The sequence below is a fragment of the Ursus arctos genome, unplaced genomic scaffold (genome assembly GCF_023065955.2).
Source record: "Ursus arctos isolate Adak ecotype North America unplaced genomic scaffold, UrsArc2.0 scaffold_2, whole genome shotgun sequence".
NCBI lineage: Eukaryota > Metazoa > Chordata > Mammalia > Carnivora > Ursidae > Ursus > Ursus arctos.
The window spans coordinates 98,677,846-98,697,598 of NW_026622874.1; the positions used below are offsets into that span (position 1 = coordinate 98,677,846).

The 19,753-nt window shown below is 43.4% G+C and overlaps 1 protein-coding gene and 1 non-coding gene across 7 annotated transcripts in view; both read right to left on the minus strand.

Annotated features, from left to right (window-relative positions):
* Positions 1-19,753, minus strand: part of TRRAP (transformation/transcription domain associated protein) — a 108,696-nt gene that overhangs the window by 88,649 nt on the left and 294 nt on the right. For 5 of the 6 annotated variants that reach the window (XM_026516255.4, XM_044390250.3, XM_044390247.3 and 2 more), the window contains exons 2-12: positions 17,517-17,677; positions 17,048-17,097; positions 12,020-12,130; positions 10,965-11,069; positions 9,929-10,012; positions 8,027-8,083; positions 6,546-6,671; positions 5,202-5,279; positions 4,910-4,998; positions 3,940-4,036; positions 1,458-1,596 (exon numbers count right to left, since the gene is read on the minus strand). In XM_026516255.4, coding sequence (XP_026372040.2) covers positions 1,458-1,596; positions 3,940-4,036; positions 4,910-4,998; positions 5,202-5,279; positions 6,546-6,671; positions 8,027-8,083; positions 9,929-10,012; positions 10,965-11,069; positions 12,020-12,130; positions 17,048-17,097; positions 17,517-17,616 — 1,036 coding nt within the window. In that variant the 5' untranslated portion in view covers positions 17,617-17,677. Of the gene's footprint in view, positions 1-1,457; positions 1,597-3,939; positions 4,037-4,909; positions 4,999-5,201; positions 5,280-6,545; positions 6,672-8,026; positions 8,084-9,928; positions 10,013-10,964; positions 11,070-12,019; positions 12,131-17,047; positions 17,098-17,516; positions 17,678-18,120; positions 19,329-19,753 lie in introns of those variants that run through there. The other variant, XM_057314891.1, reaches the window with a different exon arrangement.
* Positions 17,179-17,388, minus strand: LOC130544365 (small nucleolar RNA ZL1). Its single transcript, XR_008960592.1, has one exon. It is a non-coding gene; the product is annotated as a small nucleolar RNA ZL1 (small nucleolar RNA).

The window sequence follows — 19,753 nt, forward strand, 5'->3', positions numbered from 1 at the left end:
TAATTCTTTAAGTGTTTCTTTAAGTAAAAACCTTTTTGAGTTGTGGTGTTGTTACCCACTTAAGTCCAAGAACTACTATGGGCTTCTCAATAAAGTATCCTAAAGTATCTTGTTTAAAAAAAAAAAAAAAAATCAAACCAATCAGCAGAGAGATTTAAAAGGGGGAGGGGGGCTCTAAAAGCTGAATTCAACAAGCCTGATAGGATCAAACCCTGAGAGCAGCATCTTGGAAACGCACTGATCTTTGTGGAATAGGATGAGAAGAGAGACGGAGCTGAGCAGCTTACGGGGCCGGCTCCCCAAAAGCACCTCCCAGAGCCTCATGACTCGAATGGCAGGAATGCCAATAGTTAATCTGAGAACTGCAGTGAATAGATTTTAAACTGTTCCACTTAAAATTCTTCTATGTTGATTCCGTTCAGAGATGCAGAAAAGCCACACACGGCCCAGGGAGCCGTGACCGGACAAACCGCAACTGGCCTTAGCCCCGGAGGTCCGTGCGGGCTCTGCGTGCCGCTGACGCGGAATTTCTCAACCTGAGGGATGTGCACATGCATTTGTTCTGTAATTTTTGGCCAAATTATAGATTTCTTTCGTGCACTCTGCTATGTTACATTAAAAAAAAAAAAGTTTTTAAAAATGTCTATATTCCACTCAGGTATATCCATAGGCAATATCATTATAATTTGTGTTTTAACAGCATAAAAATATCTGAATTTTACTGTATTAGCTCACGTGTTAGCACTCGAACTATACCTTTCTTTTCATGTTTAAGAACTACATAAGAAAGCGCAATCTTAGTTTTATGTACACCTCACTGTGCAAGCCAGGCAAATAAAACAGTGAATACTGAATCCTTACTAGGGGAAAAGGATTATCATCTCAAAACAATTAGAATGTAACTTCGACATAACGATTTGGACATGGCAAATACAAAAATATTTTTAAATCTTTTATCAATAATTGATAGAAAAAGTATAATTATCAGATTACCAAAAAGCAAGTAATAATCTTGTGCATAAAAAGAGGACCAATCCACCATTTTCACAGTACGGGGAAAGAAAACACTGTTTCTTCTCACCTCTTCAAGCCCGTTAGCTGTGAGTTAACAAGCAAACAGCTACTTGCAATTTCAAAAGATATGCAGCCAAAAGGAAGAGAAGTACCATGAGATGCTGAGGACGTGCGCTATGCTAAGGAAACGATCACATTAATTATGAGACTGTTGGGAAGATGCAGAGAGAAGCCTGGTAACAGGCAAACAAGAGAGGCAGACCAAGAGTGCGGAGGCAACGAGGTTGAGAAAGAAGGGGAAAGAGGAAACCCAAGAGAGCAGGAGAGAAGGCCACACGGAGCCTGAAACACCCGAGCGAACTAAAGACAGCCCAACAACGGGATGTCCGCAGTCGCACGGGCAGACAGGCCTACACGAGCATCGCGCGGTGAGGCGGACATACGGTTTCTTAGCTCTGTGGTGAGGATATGCTTTGCGGCGATCAGAAGCTCCTTTCTGAGGTGTGCGGTCTCCGCAGGGCAGTTTGAGAGTAACTGTAACATTCCTTTTACCATCTGCTGGGAGTACTTAGTCACCAGCTCCTGTGAAAATGCGCAGGAAAACAGAGTTACATTGATATAGACTGGGGGGGAGGATAAGAAAAACCCCCATTTTGGGGCGCCTGGGTGGCACAGCGGTTAAGCGTCTGCCTTCGGCTCAGGGCGTGATCCCGGCGTTACGGGATCGAGCCCCACGTCAGGCTCCTCTACTATGAGCCTGCTTCTTCCTCTCCCACTCCCCCTGCTTGTGTTCCCTCTCTCGCTGGCTGTCTCTCTCTCTGTCAAATAAATAAATAAAATCTTTAAAAAAAAAAAAAAAAAAAAGAAAAACCCCCATTTTATAAACTTCAAAAAAGTTCAGTTAAGACTAAGTGTGGCTCAAAGGACGCTCATAAAGTAATCACCCTAACAAACGAGTATTACCCAGAAAGTTTGGATAGTTTGCGCGCCCGCTGCCGCCGTGGAAGGATGTACAGCAACTAACGTAGCAGTTTCTCCTACACAATGGGATTACGGAAGCCTCCTTTGGACTGTCCTGTATCTTCCCAACTTTTAATAATGAATATGAATCACTTATTATAGGTGGGAAGGAGGGAGAATATTGAAAATTTCATCGACCATAATCTACTCAGTCCTCCCGTCAATGTATGTTGTGAACGACACGAGACAGACCTTTCCTCAACTCAGAACAAGCTCTCATCAGTTTCCTTTGGAGGAGTGTTAAGAGGGCAATTCGCCAAGATAGCGCAAGATGACTAAAATATCCAGGGGTACCTAATTCAGATTTTTAAAACCAAATGTTCCATATTCTCAGTGCGAATTATCATTATCTAGACAAATGCCCTTAAAAAAGGGACAGAAAACGTTACCAATGCTTTCGAAGGTAGTTTTTTACTCTAAACAATTTGGCTACGTGTTTTCATTTTTACTTTCCTGAAAATAAAGCTTTTTCCTTAAAATAATAACAAACTGTAATAGAATCCCACTGCTATACGTAACTACAACTACATCAGAATTTTACTCAAAAACACTGTAGGACTAATGGGAAATAAGGTGTCATCTCTTTCCTCCAAGTTCTTCTCAGGACTGAAATCAGGACAGACTACAACCACAAGCGGGAAAAACAGAAACAAAATCACCTTTCAGGCTCCTCAAAAGAGCATCCCAAACTCCTCTATCACTGGCTTATGAATGATGCCATTTTTTAAAGTTTCAATCTCTCCTCAAAACTTGCTGTAACACACAACTTCCGACAACGGCAGAAGTCAATGCACCAAACACGTCCACGTGAAAATCTGTGTGCCAGTGTTTATTTACGAGGGACTTATTAACAACGGCCAGAAAAACAATCAGCATATCTATCAACAGAAAGGACATCGGTGGCTGCCAGGGGCTGGCAGCCAATAGGAAAACAAATGTTGCTGGTGACCAGGACGGAGATTCTTTTTAGGGTGAAGACACAGTTCTAAAATTGGATGGTGATGACAACGGCACAAAGCCTTGAATAAACTAAAAACCACTTAACTGTAAAGTGTACAGTTGATATGTGAATTATATCCTGATAAAGCTGCTTTAAAAAAAAAAAAAAAAAAACAGAAACAACCCGAATGTTCAGCAGCTGGTGAATGGATAAACACAGCCCGGTGCGACCACACAGGGCGGTCCTGCAGCTACAGACGACGCTGTGTCCCCTCGCCCCCAGATTCACGTTGACGCCCTCACCCCCATTGTGACTGTACCAGCAAACCAGAGTCTTTAGGAAGTAATTAAGGTTAAAAATGAGATCTTAAGTATGGGGCCTTAATCCGATGGGACTGTGGCCTTAGAAGAGAAACAGCCATCTCTCCCAATCATTCCCCCCGTCCCATGTGAGGACACAGCAAGATGGCAGCCATCTGTGACACGGGAGAGTCCTTGCCAGAAACTGAGCCCTGCTAGAACCTCAATCTTGGCCTCCCCAACTTCCAGAATTGTGAGAAGATAAGCTGTTGTTGTCTGAGCCATCCAGTCTATGGTATTATGTTAGGGAGCCTAAGCAGACCAGACAGCTAACCACCAGTAACAATAAAACAAGACTGAATCTCAGCACTACAGCTAAGTGAAAGGAGTAACACTTGAAAGGTCACATACACTACCCAACTATGGGATTCATTTGTTTGACCTCTGGAAATGGCAAAACTAGGTGCCAAAAAACAAGTCAGTGTTTGCCAGGGACTGGGGCAAAAACAGACTATAAACGAATAAAAAGAATTTTGAAATGCTCTCTATTTCGGTGTGTCTAACTGTAGGTATCTGTCAGTTCGCAGACCTGAATACCTACAAAAGGTGAATTTTATTGCGTGTAAATTATCTCAGTAGACTTGACCTGGACGTCAGTGAACTCACCTGATAAATTCTGATGATATAAGCTAAAAATGACAATGTTTTAATCTGAGCAGCAATAAAGTCAGCGTACAGCTCCTTGTTGTAAAGCTTATGTTGCCTGGATGAGAAGTGAATAGAATTGACAATATTAGCTCTTAACTCCTTAGGGGACGTTTTAATCAAAGCCTACAGTCATTACTGAGCCCCAGAAGTGTGATTTCTACACAGAACAGAACACAGCACCAACCGTAAATACTCTACGTTTGTGCGCAGTTCCAAATAACACAAAGGGTTTAGGGGCATGAAGCAAGCAGCTCTCCAAGCCGTTCCAGCTGCAACGTGCATCCCACACAGCCCCCGCCAGACTGATCCACTCAGCCAGCAGACTCTATCAGGGGACTGTCTGCTCCGTGAAAGACCCCAGCGAAGGCCACCAAGGGCTGTTACGGCTGATCCACCCTCAGATCTTGCCCTCCCGTGACCCAGAGTCAGATGGGCTGCAGGGAAGAGAGTGAGTGACAGAGGTCTTAAGAGAATGCTGGTAAGTTTGAGGAAAAAGCTCCAACGGGCTTCAAAAGGTGAATATGCACGGCTCACATGTTCAGTGATGAAGGGTGACAGGTAAGGGGGAACAAGGGCTAGAGAACATTCTAGCACTCATGCTGAAAGGCACAGCAAGAACAGGGCTTGAAGGTGGAAAGGTCTGCATATCCCACAGCTGGGAGTGAGCACAGTAACAACTAACGGTAGTTCTAAATTCATGAGACACCCAAACCCAAGGTATTAGCTCAGCTGTTTGAAATAAGGAACTGATACAACCATTCACATCATTATTGAAATACAAGTTCAAAAAGCCAAAAGCGTGTATCATTTTACCAAGATTTTATCACTCAAACTTTCCGTGTCTTACAAAAGATGACGACAAGTGTGCTTTTACTTGGCATTACAGGACTGCGGGGGTGAGCCAAGTTGCCGTCCGAAGAAATCTCACCTGGCTTGTGCAGATACCTGAATTGCAATGGTATTCATGATCAAGGGCACGAACTCGGCAACAACATTGTGGATGTTCAGTTTGTAGAGCTACAAGCAAACATACCAGATTTTCATGCTCTCGCGCTCTGCTATGGCAGAATAACTTGGCAAACCCAAAACCGCTCTGAGATTCATTACATTAGTTAGCACGTGTGCATCCCACGCCTGTTCCCTTTGCCACAATTAGATATGAACCTTGTCATGACATAAGATGCCCCAAATTCCAAGACACGAGTAAGCAATACACATACCTGATACATCAAAACAACAATAATGGGCAATTCTGCCAACACTTTCAGAGAAAGAGATCCTCTTGGAATGATGGAATGCTGGAAGAGAGAAGCAAGCAGGGCCATGGTTAGCACCGCGGCATGTAACACAGACCACTACTAAGCATCGCCCCAGCGAAATGAAGAGAAAGTACCGCCACGTCTGTGGTGAAAGAGCCAAACTGTTTTTGGAAACAAAGCACAAAGAACTATCACTTAATATAAGGGTTTTATATTTTCCAACACCGTCACCCACAGTAAAAAACATCAGGAAAATTTGTCAAAACGTAGACATTCAAATCACTTGAGGAAATTTTAAATTAGTTATCTATTAACTAATTCAAAAGAACAACAGCAAAAAGTAAAATTTTACCCGGTTTTATTAAAAAATATTTGTAAAGAGAGAAGGCTTATGATAAATATAAGAAAAAATTTAATATTCTAAATACATAAGAACTCCCAGTACAGGTAAGGGAAATGTCAGACTCAGATACCAAAGGACAACGGACAGGAGCAGAGAAGCAAGAGAAGAAACACAAAGACGGAAGCTGAAAACAAGTTTCTGACTCAGGAGGAGAAAAGGAATGAAAGCTTCATTCAAAATGTAGACTCCTGTTAATCTTAGCACAAACTGAAACATTCCACGAAGTGACTGCAGTAATACAAATACAGACGAAATTCTTAACTCAATCCTGCAAACACAGTCATCGTAACCGCACTGTACAAGCTACCTGTGTGCCAGATACTTCCAATACAACACGTCACCTGCAGACAACACCAGCATTCCCCTCACGAACTTCCCCAAGACAGTTTTTTCAGATAATGAGAAGGAAAATTAAGGCCAGAACCAAAATTACGTGCTTTGCTACAGTTAGAAAGCCCAAGTGGTGGGGCTGGAACATCGTCACCAAGCTTCTATCCCCAGAGCCTACGCTCTCAGGCACGGAGCTAGAAATTTCTATGTAGCTTAGAGACCTCGTTAATGTCAAAGCTAAGGATGGAGCAGAGGCCCCCCAGCCTGGGCAGCTGTCTTTCCAACAGGTGATTCTGGATTTCCACTACGGTTTTATCATTTGATCTCTGCACCCACAGTGAGCAACAGTCCCGTTCAGCACTTCAAGGCTGCCCAGAGAATCAGGGATGCTCTCGCAGGCACACACACGTGTGCTACCTTAAAACGTCTCCAGTGCTTAGAGAAGAAACCCCTCAAATACACTAAAAATATACGTAAAAAGTCCGTGTAGCTCATTGTTTTTCTTCACCCAGTACAAAAGACAGGAATAAAAACAAAGCAAAACAACTGAAAAAAAAAAAAAAAAAACTTACTGTTCTCGTCTCGCTGTCCTCACGTTCTGGATTGACTTTCACAGCAATTGTTGTGATCATACCAACCATTTCCGGGGGAGGGACTGTGTTCTCGGGGATCACCTGAGGGTTCTCAAAGTAGCGGTTCTGCATAAAAAGAGCAGAAATCATTCTTCCTAAAGTTAGATACAATATTCCTCAGCGCAACCCACCTGAGCTGTGGTGGACGAAACCCAATGTCACACACGTCTCTGTCGCACTGATGCCATATGACTTGGGGTTCTCTTTATGGATGAAGATAACACGACAGCAACAACAGTCTCTACCTCCAACAATGGAAGACAAAAACTTGCCCAAGTATTTTCTACCTTTTTTCCTAGCTGGTAAAAGATGAAATGCGTGGCATATTACATTACTACCTCAGCAGGCAGGGGAGAATGTGGCCCATCCGTCTAGTGGTAGGAACCTAGGAGCCAGTCCCCACTGAATCCACTTTGCAAACAGTCTCCTCCACAGAGATCAAAGGCAGGAACCAAAGCAAAGAACAGACATTTTTAAAAGCCAGGGCCTCGTAGCCATCCTTAGTTCTCGATGCAATTTGGGCTTTACACGAAGTAAGACCACTTCTTACACAAAGCAGCTTTTCTGACTGGAGCGACAGGTGAGAGGAGTTGGTAAACCAGAACCCAATTAAGTTTTAAGTTTTATACATTCTTAGGTTAAAATCCCCAAAATACCAAAAGGAGTCCATATTACCTTGATAATTTTTAAAAGTTGTCTTTAAAGCTTTAAAAAAAGAATCTTTAGACTAAAAACTCTGACATATGAACAGATTTACGCACAATGATTTTTACCATTACTTGTGATAGCTAGAAACTGAAAATTGGGAAAAGCCACACCAAGGACACAGTCGAGGTACATGCGTAGGACAGGAAGTTACGGGACCACTAAGAGCTGTGACTGCCGGCAGGAGTGTGCTAGGTGAGAGTAAGGCGGGAGGAGCCCGCCCTCACACACGCCACGCGCTCCCGCACGCTGCTGACACCGCTCAGAAAGGCTTCTTTCCATGTAGGAAAGAATTTTAATGATACTGAAAAGGGGGCTGAAAGTGTACACCACTTCCCTAAAAAGGCTTCAAAACAGGAGTGCAACCATCTTTAAAAGGCACGAAAAAAGTGAAAAAACAAAACCTCAACGTCAATAGTTGTTTACAAGTGAGAAAATTATGATTTGCCTTGAGTGTTTTTTTCCCCCAAATTCTTCAATAAAAATATATTACCACTTCTATGTCAAAAATAACATGTTTAAACAGTGAAAGCAAGAGATTTCTTCTTTTAAATGGCTCATTTATCAACCTATATTCTGACCACCACTAACCACTCCTCATTCTAAAATCAGCACCCCCCCATTATTCTTTAAACCCAACTATTCCTAATTCCCTTTGGAATGAGTAAGTAATAACTGAATATAAATAACAGAGTCAAACAATATTAAAAACATACCACTACTTTTGGAAGCTCCTTGTAAATCTGTTTCACAAAATCCAAAAAATGATGAATCTAAAAATAAAATTTAAAAAAGACAGTATAAGGAAGATATTTATCAACAGAAAACAGCGAGAGTAAGTAACAAAAATGTTAACAGTCTTACTACATAAGAACTCATAAAAGAGGAAAAATGTCAGACTCAAAATACAAAGAGGTAATGGACGTGAACAGACAGACAAAAAAGGAGACACAAAGGAAGAAAGTTTCTGATTCAGGAAGGACAAAGGAATGAAAATTAAAATAAATGCCACTTCTTGCCTTTCAAAAAGTACTGTTACACCATGCGTGACAGTCCAACGAGAGGGACACTCTCCCGTACCACCAGGGAAGCATCAACTGCTCAAACCTTTCTGGAAATCGACTTAACAGTCTCTAGCAGAAGCATTATAGCATTAACACCTTTGACTTGATAATCCTACTCTTACAAACCCAGTCCACGAAATAATCTGAACTGTCAACAAGATACTCAGCAACAGTCCTAAAGCAAAAATTTTGAAATACCTTAAATATCCAAAAACAAGGGCATCATAAGAAAGACTATTTATTACGCATCCATTAAAAACTACATTTATAAAGGACTTTTTATGATTGGAAAATACTCTTATATGATGTGAAGGGAAACAAGATATAAAATGCCACATGCAATATTATTACATTTACACAGAAAACGTTACATAAGAAAAGGAATAGAAATCAAGACATTAGTTTTCTTCAGATGACGGGAATTCTACTTCATCTTTATTCTTTTAATTTCCAAATAATCTACAATAGGCTACTAAGGTTTACAACAGAGAAAAGAGATCGTAATTACGGCTTAACACGGCATGTTTAGTACCTTTTATGTGGGCACCAATCACTCAAAGAACGTTAACTTTCGTATTTAATTTTTCAAATATCTCAGGGTGATAAGAGGCTTCTCATCCATTTTCAAGACTTCAACCAATAACCACTGAGTGGCATTTCGATAAGCAAAATCAAAATGCAGTTAGAAAACCACAGGATTTATTCTTGATACGCTAAAAATCTACTAACAGATCCTGACTCCAAATGGGAAATCTTCCATTCACTAAATCCTCATTATTTCCCTATTTACTGCATTCCCACATATTTAACTGGGTCTGAGTTCTCTGGTGTCACATAAAACAGGACCTAGAATCAAAGGTTTTCCCACACTCGTTACACCTGTATTTTACTCCTGTATGATTTAATGAAAACCTGATTTTTGACTGATTTCCCATTCTTGTTATATGAATGTGGTTACTGCCCACTGTGAACTTTCACATCTACCTTGAGCCAATAAAGAATGAGTATGAAAAACAAGCATTTGGGGGGGGGAGTATATTTGCCAGGAAATACAGATTGTAATTATATGTGTTTCAAAAAAATTATTTTCGTTCTTCAAGCAACCTTCTGAGGATCTGCCCCTGTGAGAACCCTCACTTGATGGAAAAGGCTCCGAAAGGCTAGGCGCTTACCACTGTCCATACCTACTAATTACACAGCTGAGATTCCAACCCAGTTCTGACGTCAGACCCCACGTCTTAAACCACTGCAGAGCATGAAACGACTGCAGCCTTCTGGCACACCAGACCAATAAATACCAGAATGTCCCGAACAGCCCTGCCAGTTTGGTAGTTTACCACATTTCAACAAGTGTACAAATTCAGCCAAAGATTCACGTAAACGTTAACAAGAAAAAAGTCACTGTGAAACCCATAAAGAATTTCCCCCAAACTCAGGCTACCCTTTCCTTGAAAGTAGCACGTGTCCTGTCAATTCTAAGAGAGTAAATAAACCACACGGCGGAAAAAAACCTGTTGACACACTTTTATAAATGCTATCCGGATAAACACTTACTTCTTGTGTGATGGGCGGCCTGAACTGTTTGTGTAGCTCGATGATTATTCTTAGACAAATAAGAACATTCTCTTCATTTTCCGTCTTAAAAAAAAAAAAGAGCATTTAAAAAAGTTATACTTCTGAGCTTAATCTAAAGACTACAGACTATTTTCCAAGCATTTTTCTGTATACACACCCTACACCAGCCAACTCAAGATTTGATTTACTGAACATAGAACACAGAACATAATTATCTCAGATAAGCTTCTGAGGTCTTTGGTGGACCACGTGAAGTGCATCCCACCAGTAAGCTCTGGAAAGTAATACTCTGACAGATGAAAAACTGGCACTTAAGGCAAGTCACACCATGAACAAAGGTCTTAATGGTCCAAATGACACTTCTTCATTGCTTGAAAATATTGTGAAAAAAGCCCACTATGGTTTATTGGACCGTCTGCTAAACACTTTACACTCTCTGAACGGGGTGTCTTCCACGTCTTACCCATGGGAACCCAGGGCTCAGAGAGGGCAAGCCACGTATGTGGCTAACATGACACAGTGAACACACAGCAGAGCCAGGATCTGACTCCAACTCTATCCTTTCCAAAGCTCATCCTTCCAAGGGGCCCAGAAACACAACAGGATTCTAAATACATCAAAACGAAGAACAGCCAAGAAAACAATTTTAGAGGCAATTTGAACAGATATCGGATGGATTTACCTGAAAAATCTGAGAAACTCTGTGAACATCTCCTGTGCCTGAAGCAGCACAAAGTCAAAGAGCCTTGCGGTCTGGGTTTGCCGACCCAGCCCTTCCCAAAGATTCCCACTGTCTAGCCAATTCCCCGCCGACTCAAAACAAAGAATCGTCAATTAATAATACTTCTTAGTAATTTGGTCAGCAGAATGGGGGAAAACAGACATTAAGAAAATTTTAACTCACGCCAATCAGAAGTTTAGTGAAAGGGAAGTAGCTGTGTAATACTAGATTCCACAATAAGAAAACCACGGACAATCAAGCTATGGCTAAATAACAAGACTTCTCAAGGATTACCTCCAAAAAGCGAAACATCACAGACAGAACATTTTTTGTATGAGGACGAAGATGTTCGTTGGTTGGTATTCTGTGAATTATTTCAAGTACTAGCTTCCGCAGTTGCTGGTGAGGAAAAATTAAAAAATGTAAATATCGAATCCTCCCAAGAGTCCCAAAGTACTTCTTTCACACTCTAAGTTACACAGCTATCGGCACCCAGCACTGGGAACTGCCAAACTACAAGACAGACCCCATTTCAGAAATAATCCTGTAAATTACTAAAATGTAATCCCAGGTGGTGCACCAAATCAAGCAAGCCAAACTCTCCTTCCTTCACAACTAATCATCACTTCCCGCGGAAGGGCACCAGGGTGTGAATGTCTGGTGGATTTCACATGAAAGATACGATGCAAACTGAACTTGGTTTGGGATCTCCCTCCAACACCGGTTTGGTTCCTACAGTCCTCGCTCCGGATTCTCTTGGGCCCAACGACTGATTACACCACGAGCTGACTTAGCTTTCAGGATTCAGTCTATGGAGCCGACAACTGAAAGGCAGGTCAAAGACGTAGGCCTTCGACTGGCACAACAGAAAAATGCTTTATTTAGCAATAACTTTCGCTGGCATTATGATAATTTTTAAAGACTTATTTTTAAAAGACACGCTGAAATATTTACAGGAAAAATTGATGTGAGACTCCTAAAATGATCAAGGTGGGGAAGGGGGTGCAGAGTGGGTGGGGGTACAGATAAAAGTGGTCAGAAGTTATGAGAACTGAAACTAGGAAGTGTAGAGGCAGGCACAAAGTATGCAGAAGGTCACTAAAAGATCATTCCTTCTTTTTATGGATATTTGAACTCCATGAACACATGTCACCAGCTGGCAAATGTGAATGACTTAAACCCAAAACACTTAACTGAGGAGGCATGGTCGGGGACAGAGTTATCCTTACGTGACAAAATCTTACTTTAAAGTGGAACCCTAAGTTTTCTCAGGTGTTTTCATTCATAAATGAACAAAATGATCTTATAGCACGACATCCCCCCTCCACTGACATTTCTGAGCAGATTACCTGGGCTGGTTTCTCCTGGAGAAACTGAACTTCTCCATCTTGAAGAAATGTGAGAAATCGAGGGATGATATGTTCCAGGAACGTGGAATATTGAGGAGATGACGTTACATTCTAATCATGCAAAAATAAAAGAAAAACCAAATTAAGTTTGTGTACCTATTTTCCTTTCGAATTCACAGATTATAATCTCAAGAAAATATAAAACATTTTAGCGAAGGCAACAGTAATTTTTAATGCTTTTAGACGCTTCACTGGTAACATAGTTTTAAGTAAAATAATCACTGCCTCTGAAATCCAATTTAACATGTAAAGTCAAAGTTAAAATTTACTGTTAAAAGTAGAAATACTAGGGGCGCCTGGGTGGCTCAGTCGTTAAACGTCTGCCTTCGGCTCAGGGCGTGATCCCAGCGTTCTGGGATCGAGCCCCACATCAGGCTCCTCCGCTGGGAGCCTGCTTCTTCCTCTCCCACTCCCCCTGCTTGCGTTCCCTCTCTCGCTGGCTGTCTCTCTCTCTGTCAAATAAATAAATAAAATCTTTAAAAAAAAAAAAAAGTAGAAATAATGCTGGGGAAAACGTGGAATCTGGCACCTGTTCTAGAGGCTGGCTCTGCCACAACCTAAGTATGAGACCTCTGAAAAATCATTTAGCTTCTAGATCTTAGCTTCTTCAAGTGGAAAATGAAGAGCCTAAACAAACTGGCACCTTTTTCTGATCTGAAAAGCTAATTTATTGGTCAGATTTATAGATGATACAAATTAGATGATAATCTTACCTAATCTAGATACAAATTAGATGATAATCTTACCTAATCTATTATTAATCCCAGCACTGACTTTAAAAGGAGAACTGGAAAGGAACCTCTAGGCTGGGGACGGGGCAGTAAAATGGCTCCTAAGCAGTTTCTGGATCCCACTCAGGAAGTGGGAGCCTTGGGCAGTTAGCTAGTCTCCGTGCCTCAGTGTCCCCATCTGTTGACTGTCATATTATTTCCTGCCTTAGGGAATCACGTAAAGATTACATGCATTAATTTAAGACACAGGAGATGCTCTACGATAAATGCTCATTAATGTCATCTGGTGTTCTTACCACAGCACCTGTGTGCTAAATACTGAGCTGTGTGCTTTTACTCTTTCTCACTCAGTCCTCGCCAGCCTAAGTAAGTATTATCTCCTGTTCACGGGTAAAGAGGCTCAGAGAGGTATAAAACTTGCTGAATATCAGTCCATAAGCTTTAGAAGCAGTGAAAATTGAGTGTCATTAACAGCCAAGTCCTTTCTCTTTTTAAGGCCTTAAGGCCTCACTTGCTCATTCAACAAATATTCACTGAGGCTCTGTCACGTGCCCAGGGGGGGATAAGATGAAGAAAGTAGAGGGGCACCTGGCCGGCTCAGTCATGTGAGCGTCTGACTCTTGGCCTTGGCTCAGGTTATGATCTCAGGGTCGTGAGATTGAGCCCTGTGTTGGGCTCTGCGCTCAGTGGGGAGTCTGCCTGGGAATCTCCCCCTTCTCTGTACCCCCCCCATGCTTGCCAGTGTGCAATTTCTCTAAAAATAAACAAATAAATCTTAAAAAAAAAAAGAAAAGAAAAGAAAGAAATAGTAGATACAATTCATGCCCCCGGAGATGGGGGAGGCAATCATGTGCTGGGAAGACAGATTTAAAAAAAAAAAAGAACAATATAGAATTATGATGGAGGAAACACTGGCAACTAAGGGAACACCATGTACTGGATGGAACCAAGGGCAGAGAACGCCTTCCTCAAGAGGTGATGGTCACACTAAAGCCTAAGAGGCCAGCAGGAGTTAACCATGAGAAAAAGTGAAAAAGAAGGTTCTAAGAAAAGCCTACACAAAGGCACAAAATTACGAGAAAGCATGGACATAAAAGGCACTAAAACCAGTTTGGCGCGGCGGGGACGGGAGCATGAGAGCAAGGGGCTAAACTGTTACTATCTCGAGCCTGACAAGCCCTTGAGAGGAGGCATCTGGGCGCCTGAGCACCAGGCTCCCAGGCCCAACTCCATTCACACCAAACACCAGAGAAGCCCTCAGGTACGTCCCAGCCTCTCCCCAAACAGGCTGGGAATTCAGTGGGGGCAGGAACCACGTGTGTCACCTTTCGTTTCCAAAGCTTAAGACTTTTTACAAAATACCCACATTCAAGGATTCAAGGAAGAAGAAAACTCCCACTGGAACATTATCAAGGTGACCAAGAAATCTGCACATAAGCCCATACCGCCTGCTGCTTCCATAGTTTTCAAAAACAGTGTTTCAAATTCCTCTGATAAAAAAGATTCATTCAACAAGTTGCCCGGTTATTCTGCCAGGATTTCAGCTCAGCCCCCAGCTTTTTGATGCATATCAATTTTTCATGCGAGTTCTAACTTGAAGTTTTCTTTATCTCCTGTCCTGAAAGACGGCCCACAGGACATTGACTTAGCCCACATTTTTATCCTAAGTGCTTAGTAGAATGTGTTTCTTAAGACTTCTGAAAGCATTGGGATTTTTTTTTTTTAATTTCACTCACCTCATTCTAATATTTTTCTGGGGTGGTAGCGGCGGTAATTTAGAATTACCTACCGAGGGTCATCCTAGTATTTAATTCTTTGAAGGGCTTAGTCATCTGGAATTTCATGGAAGGCCAATGTTTCTATCATAGAGATTTTCAAAGTCACAATTTCCAAAAGCCCCGAGTACACTTACTGCTTCATTGCCTTTTAGTTCTGCGAATTTAATCAATGTGTCTGTGACCAAAGTCAGAAATTAACTTGCTAACTGCTAGATCGGAGACAGGAGAGAAAGGGGTGGGACACTTAATGCAGACAGCCCCAGGCCCACACTCAGAGGCCTGACACACTTGCTCGTTTCTGCGGGTTCGCCCGCTTATTCCTACGGGTTCACCGGCTCCTCTATGACTTCGTCCTCTCAAACCCACTGGGGCTAAGGTTCTCACTTAGCAGTTCTTCCAAAAATGCAGAATGCAGGCCTATCATGTCCTACCTCCCACCTCTTTTTTTAGCTTTTTTGTTTTTTGAGGTTTTTTCTGTGTGTGTGTGTGTGTGTGTGTTTTTAACAGCTTGCGTTAGCAGCCTGAGCAGAAGAGAAAGCTCTTTAGCTCAATCTCTAAACAGCTCAGAATTTTTTTTCCCACCTCAGTTCAAGGCAACAAGTCCTTAAAAGCATCCACTTAAAATAAACCCACCAAAAAAACCTCCCCGCAAACGGAAATACTACCCAGCGCTACAAGAGCAGGACACCGACTCATTCCCACTAGCATTTATTTGATCCTCTGTAATCGAAATGACCATTCCAGAAGCTAAAAACATTTTATCTGCTGTTCTTAATCACATTAACTGAGAAATGTTTTATTATCCCCACATTAAAAAGAAAGTGACTTTCTCTCCTGCCTATGAAACTAACAAAACAAAACTAACCATAACGTTGGACAAAAAAACAGAGAACAGATTTCAGGTGCTGGACTAGAGGCAGGGCAAGATCACAGTCTCCAGCAGGGGAGATTATAATGACCACCATGGCTCTCTGCCTGCTACGGATGTCCTGCCTGGGGCTCAGCAGGCTGGTGCCCAAGGAGAGCATGATGGTCCCGCCAAACTGAGGAGCAAACCCCAGGGTTCCGAGCAGTTCAAGTGGCTGGAATCTGCAAAGCAGAGCCCCAGAGAAACAGGACTACAAGGGATGGTCTTCTCTGAGTCTCTGAGACCTTGACTGAGGACGGGACTGCACATGTAAGTAAGATGAGGTAAGACCACCTAAGTGATGGCTTCGGGACTGAGAGATCTGAAGAGGTATCAGAGGCCCAGCAATGTTGGAGGATAGTGGGGTTCCAGCCTGGACACTGTGCACGCACTTTCCTAACACCTCTTTAATACCCTAGACATCCAGCTGAGGAAGGACCATGCCCTAGAGGAAGGCCTATTCTAGGCCTCTAGAACAAGTCAAGCCTAAAATGAACCCGTGCTGATATCCATGGGGAGTTGGAGTTGAGACTGAATCCCGCCAAGTTAGAGAGACCTGGGGAACACCTTAACCTTCCCACAATCCTCCATGGCACAGCATAAAACCAAGCCTACACATGCTCGAGGAGGTCAGCTAGGAACTGAACTGCCTATCCCAGTCAAAATATCAGTACTCTTCAGAGGGAGGTAACAGAATCCAAAGTCCCTGTGCTTCACATACAGTATTCACCATATTATCAAAAACTACTAGACAATGCAAGCAGCAGGATAATGTAACCCACAGTCAGTAGAAATTAACCCTCATCTAGCCCAAATGTTGGATTTAGCAAAGATTTGACCGCAGTCATTATAAAATGTTCCAAGGATAACAACAACAAAACGGTATTGGTATGTGATGATAATCTCGGTGAAGAAGGGAAATCTGAAAGAAGAACCAAATGGAAACTCCAAAACGGAAAGTACAAGAACTGAAACAAAAAAAGATAAAAAGTAAACAAACTTTACAACCTCTAGGCCAACTGGAGAGGACACAGAAAACAGTCAGCAAACCTATAGGCAGATAACAGAAATCATCTGATCCAGAGAACAAAGGGAAGACTGCAGAAAAGTGAACGGAGCCCAAGGACCCACAGGAGGCCTGGAAATTGTGGAACCTGAGGCTCAGCAGAGAGGAACTGCTCAAGGTCATGCGAGTGCTAAGTGGCGGAGCCACCACTGCCACCGGGCTCTCAGTCCACAGGAACACGCCCTTTATTACGTGAAAGTAGTGAATCCACAACGTAAGTCTGAGCACATCCTGGAAGCATACGCCTCAAAATGGAAAAAAGTTTAACCACCAAAACCAAAGCAACACGCCTCAACATCTCTTGAAATTCACGGTGACTAGTGTGAAGAAGTTGGACAACACTGCGCACACATCAAATTTCAGTTCTGAAATCCAATAAATCACATTAATAGAATGATTTTTGACTAGTAAGATTGACAGAGAAGCAATTGGAAAGTACATATGAATATTTACCTCACAACAACAAAAAACATATTAAGCTCATACCTCAAAATTTTCACTAACTTCTTGCATCATTTTTAACTTTGTTTCATCAGCTGTAAATGACAAAACAAGCCATCAGGTAATTGAAATTATGTTAGGGATCTTCATAAAATTATAGGTTTCATAACTTCAGAGAAGCAATCAGATCTTATCAGTTTGACTGTCATGGTCCAACAGAAGGCACATAACTAGTCCCCTACAACCAGTCACACACATTCACACTCCCAGACACACGTGTGCATGCACAGACAAGGATACACACACACACACACACACACACACACACACACACACACGTGCCTCTTTGGGGCTCCAGCTAGTAATGCTCATCACTTCGCTTCTCCACAAGGCCGACAACGGGAAAATTAGGGTAAGAGTCAATATTACTGTTCATCTCAATGTGCACATCATTTGAACTGAGATGAATGAGTCACGATAACGCATTTCTCAACGACAAGAACGATCAACTCACGTGTATTTACATCCGTGAGAGCTGCCACAAACTGAAGGTATTTTTTCATCAGAGTGGTTTGGTCAACCACCGTGGCCCCCTGTGTTGCAACAAATGCCATTTTTCTTTTGAGTTGGTTTGTTTCTCAAGAGAAAAGTATCAGGTCCATGAGTTCACCCAGCCTACGAAAATAAGCATATGGTTAGCCAACTTACTGAAGGCACAGGCTCACAGTCGCTATGAAAATTGTACCTAAATGGCTGTATTAAACTAAATACTTTTTAATTAACTCACAATACTATTCCCTCTGCTTTTTTGAGTAAAATTTACTTGCATCCATTTTTCCTATTATTTTCTAAACATGATTTTTATAAACAGAGGCTTCCCCCACCCCTTACTGTATATCCTTTTTTTCCCCTGGGCCAGGGGTGGGCAAACTCTCTGTAAGCCAGACAGTAAATATTTCAGCCTTTGTGGCCTCATCTCAACTACTCAGCTCTGTTACAGCCAGAAAACAGCCACAGACCACACATAAATAAAAGAACATGGCTGTGATCCATAAAAATGTATTTATGGACACTAAAGTTTCAATTTTATATAATTCTCAAATGTCATGATACATTACTCTTCTTTTGACTTTTCCTCATTCATAGTTCACGGGCTGTATAAAAACACGCAGCTGAGGGGCGCCTGGCTGGTTCAATCGTGAAGCATGCAACTCTTGGTCTCAGGTTTTTGAGTTCGAGCCCCACGTTGGGTGTAGAGATTATGTAAAAATAAAAATCTTAAAACAAAACAAAACAAAACAAAAAAACAGGCAGCTGACTGGATTGGGCAACCTCTACCCCAGGTGACTGATTCTCACACTTCAGTGTGCGCTAAGATCATCAGGTGCCAAAGGCGGACCTCCAAGCACTACCCAGAGACTGTGGTTGAGTGAGGGGCCAAGGAAGCTGTAAATTTTGCCTGCAGCTAACACAAAGCAGGCACTGAGAAAATGCTGCTTGAATGAATGAATAAATGCTTTAAGTTCTTGATGACCACACTTTAAGAACTACCTCTCCAGGCTGATACATACATAGAGGAAGAAAGACCTGGTTTCTGTTTTACCAGCACTCCCAAAAGTATCTTGAGAACCTGGTGAATTTGCTTTTATGCATTGTCCTTGAATACATAACCATTTAATTCCACTCTGCATCAAAGGGCAGCTTCATGACTTAATTTTCTCCTGCAGGCCTTTCAAAAGCCCTCCCTACCAGAAGCCCTCCCTAGCAGCTCACACTTCTACCCCAAGTGATGGGGACACCCTGACTCTACAAAGCCTCTTCAGGCCGCTCTCTTCAAGAGACACCGAAAGCACTTCTCCGATGCAGAGAAGAGGCCGACTGCTGCTCTAGCGCGCTCCTCCCGCTCAGAGCAGGAAAACTCCCTGAGACTGAAGAGGGGGATACTGTCAGCCCCACTGCATGATCTGCCTACTGCTTCCTCTTTCAGGTCACACGCCCTCCTCCAAACACGAATGCCCCCCATCCCCATCCCTGGGGACCCAAGAGTCAGGGTCAGGGCCTCTCTGTGCCTATACACTTGTGGTCGTGCCCAAACTCCTGAAAAGCTTGGACCCCGTCTTTCACCAAAGTCTCCACTCATCCATTCCCCGGGGCCCCAAGAGTCCAGGCCCCGCGTCCTGCCGGGCCTGGGGAGGGGGGGCTGAAGAGGGAAAACGGCCCATCGAGCCCGTCCGTGGGAGAGCGGCTCGAAGACGCCGGGGGCCGGGGGCCTGGCCTCCGTCGGGCCCCCGCGACCCGGCCCAGGTGGGAAGGCCGGAGCCGGCGCCGCGCCCGCGCACGGACAAACGGCCCCGCCGCCCCGCCCCGCCGCGCCAAGCCTGAGGCGGCGCCGCCGGGCCAGAGGGGGCGCTGTCTTCGCCGCTACCTTCGCTCTCCGCGCCGGGCCGGGCGAGCCAGGGGCCTGCGCGGGGACCGGGAGGTGCCAGGCTGGCCTGGGGGCGCCTCTGGGGGAACAGGGCCCCAACCCCACACTCTCTCTCCCCGGTCTCAAACGGCTCTCCGCTTCCCTCCTTTTGTCGCCGTCTCCGGACACTCAGCGTCCGCCCTCCAGGCCGTGGTACGGCGAGCGCCGAGGGCCAATTCTCGCGGCGCTAGCCCTCCGCCTCCCAGAGCTCCCCAGCGCGGCCAAGCAGCGGGAGGCTACAGGGCAGCCGCCGGCCCCGGCCTGCCGGGCTGGACACCGGTGGGGGC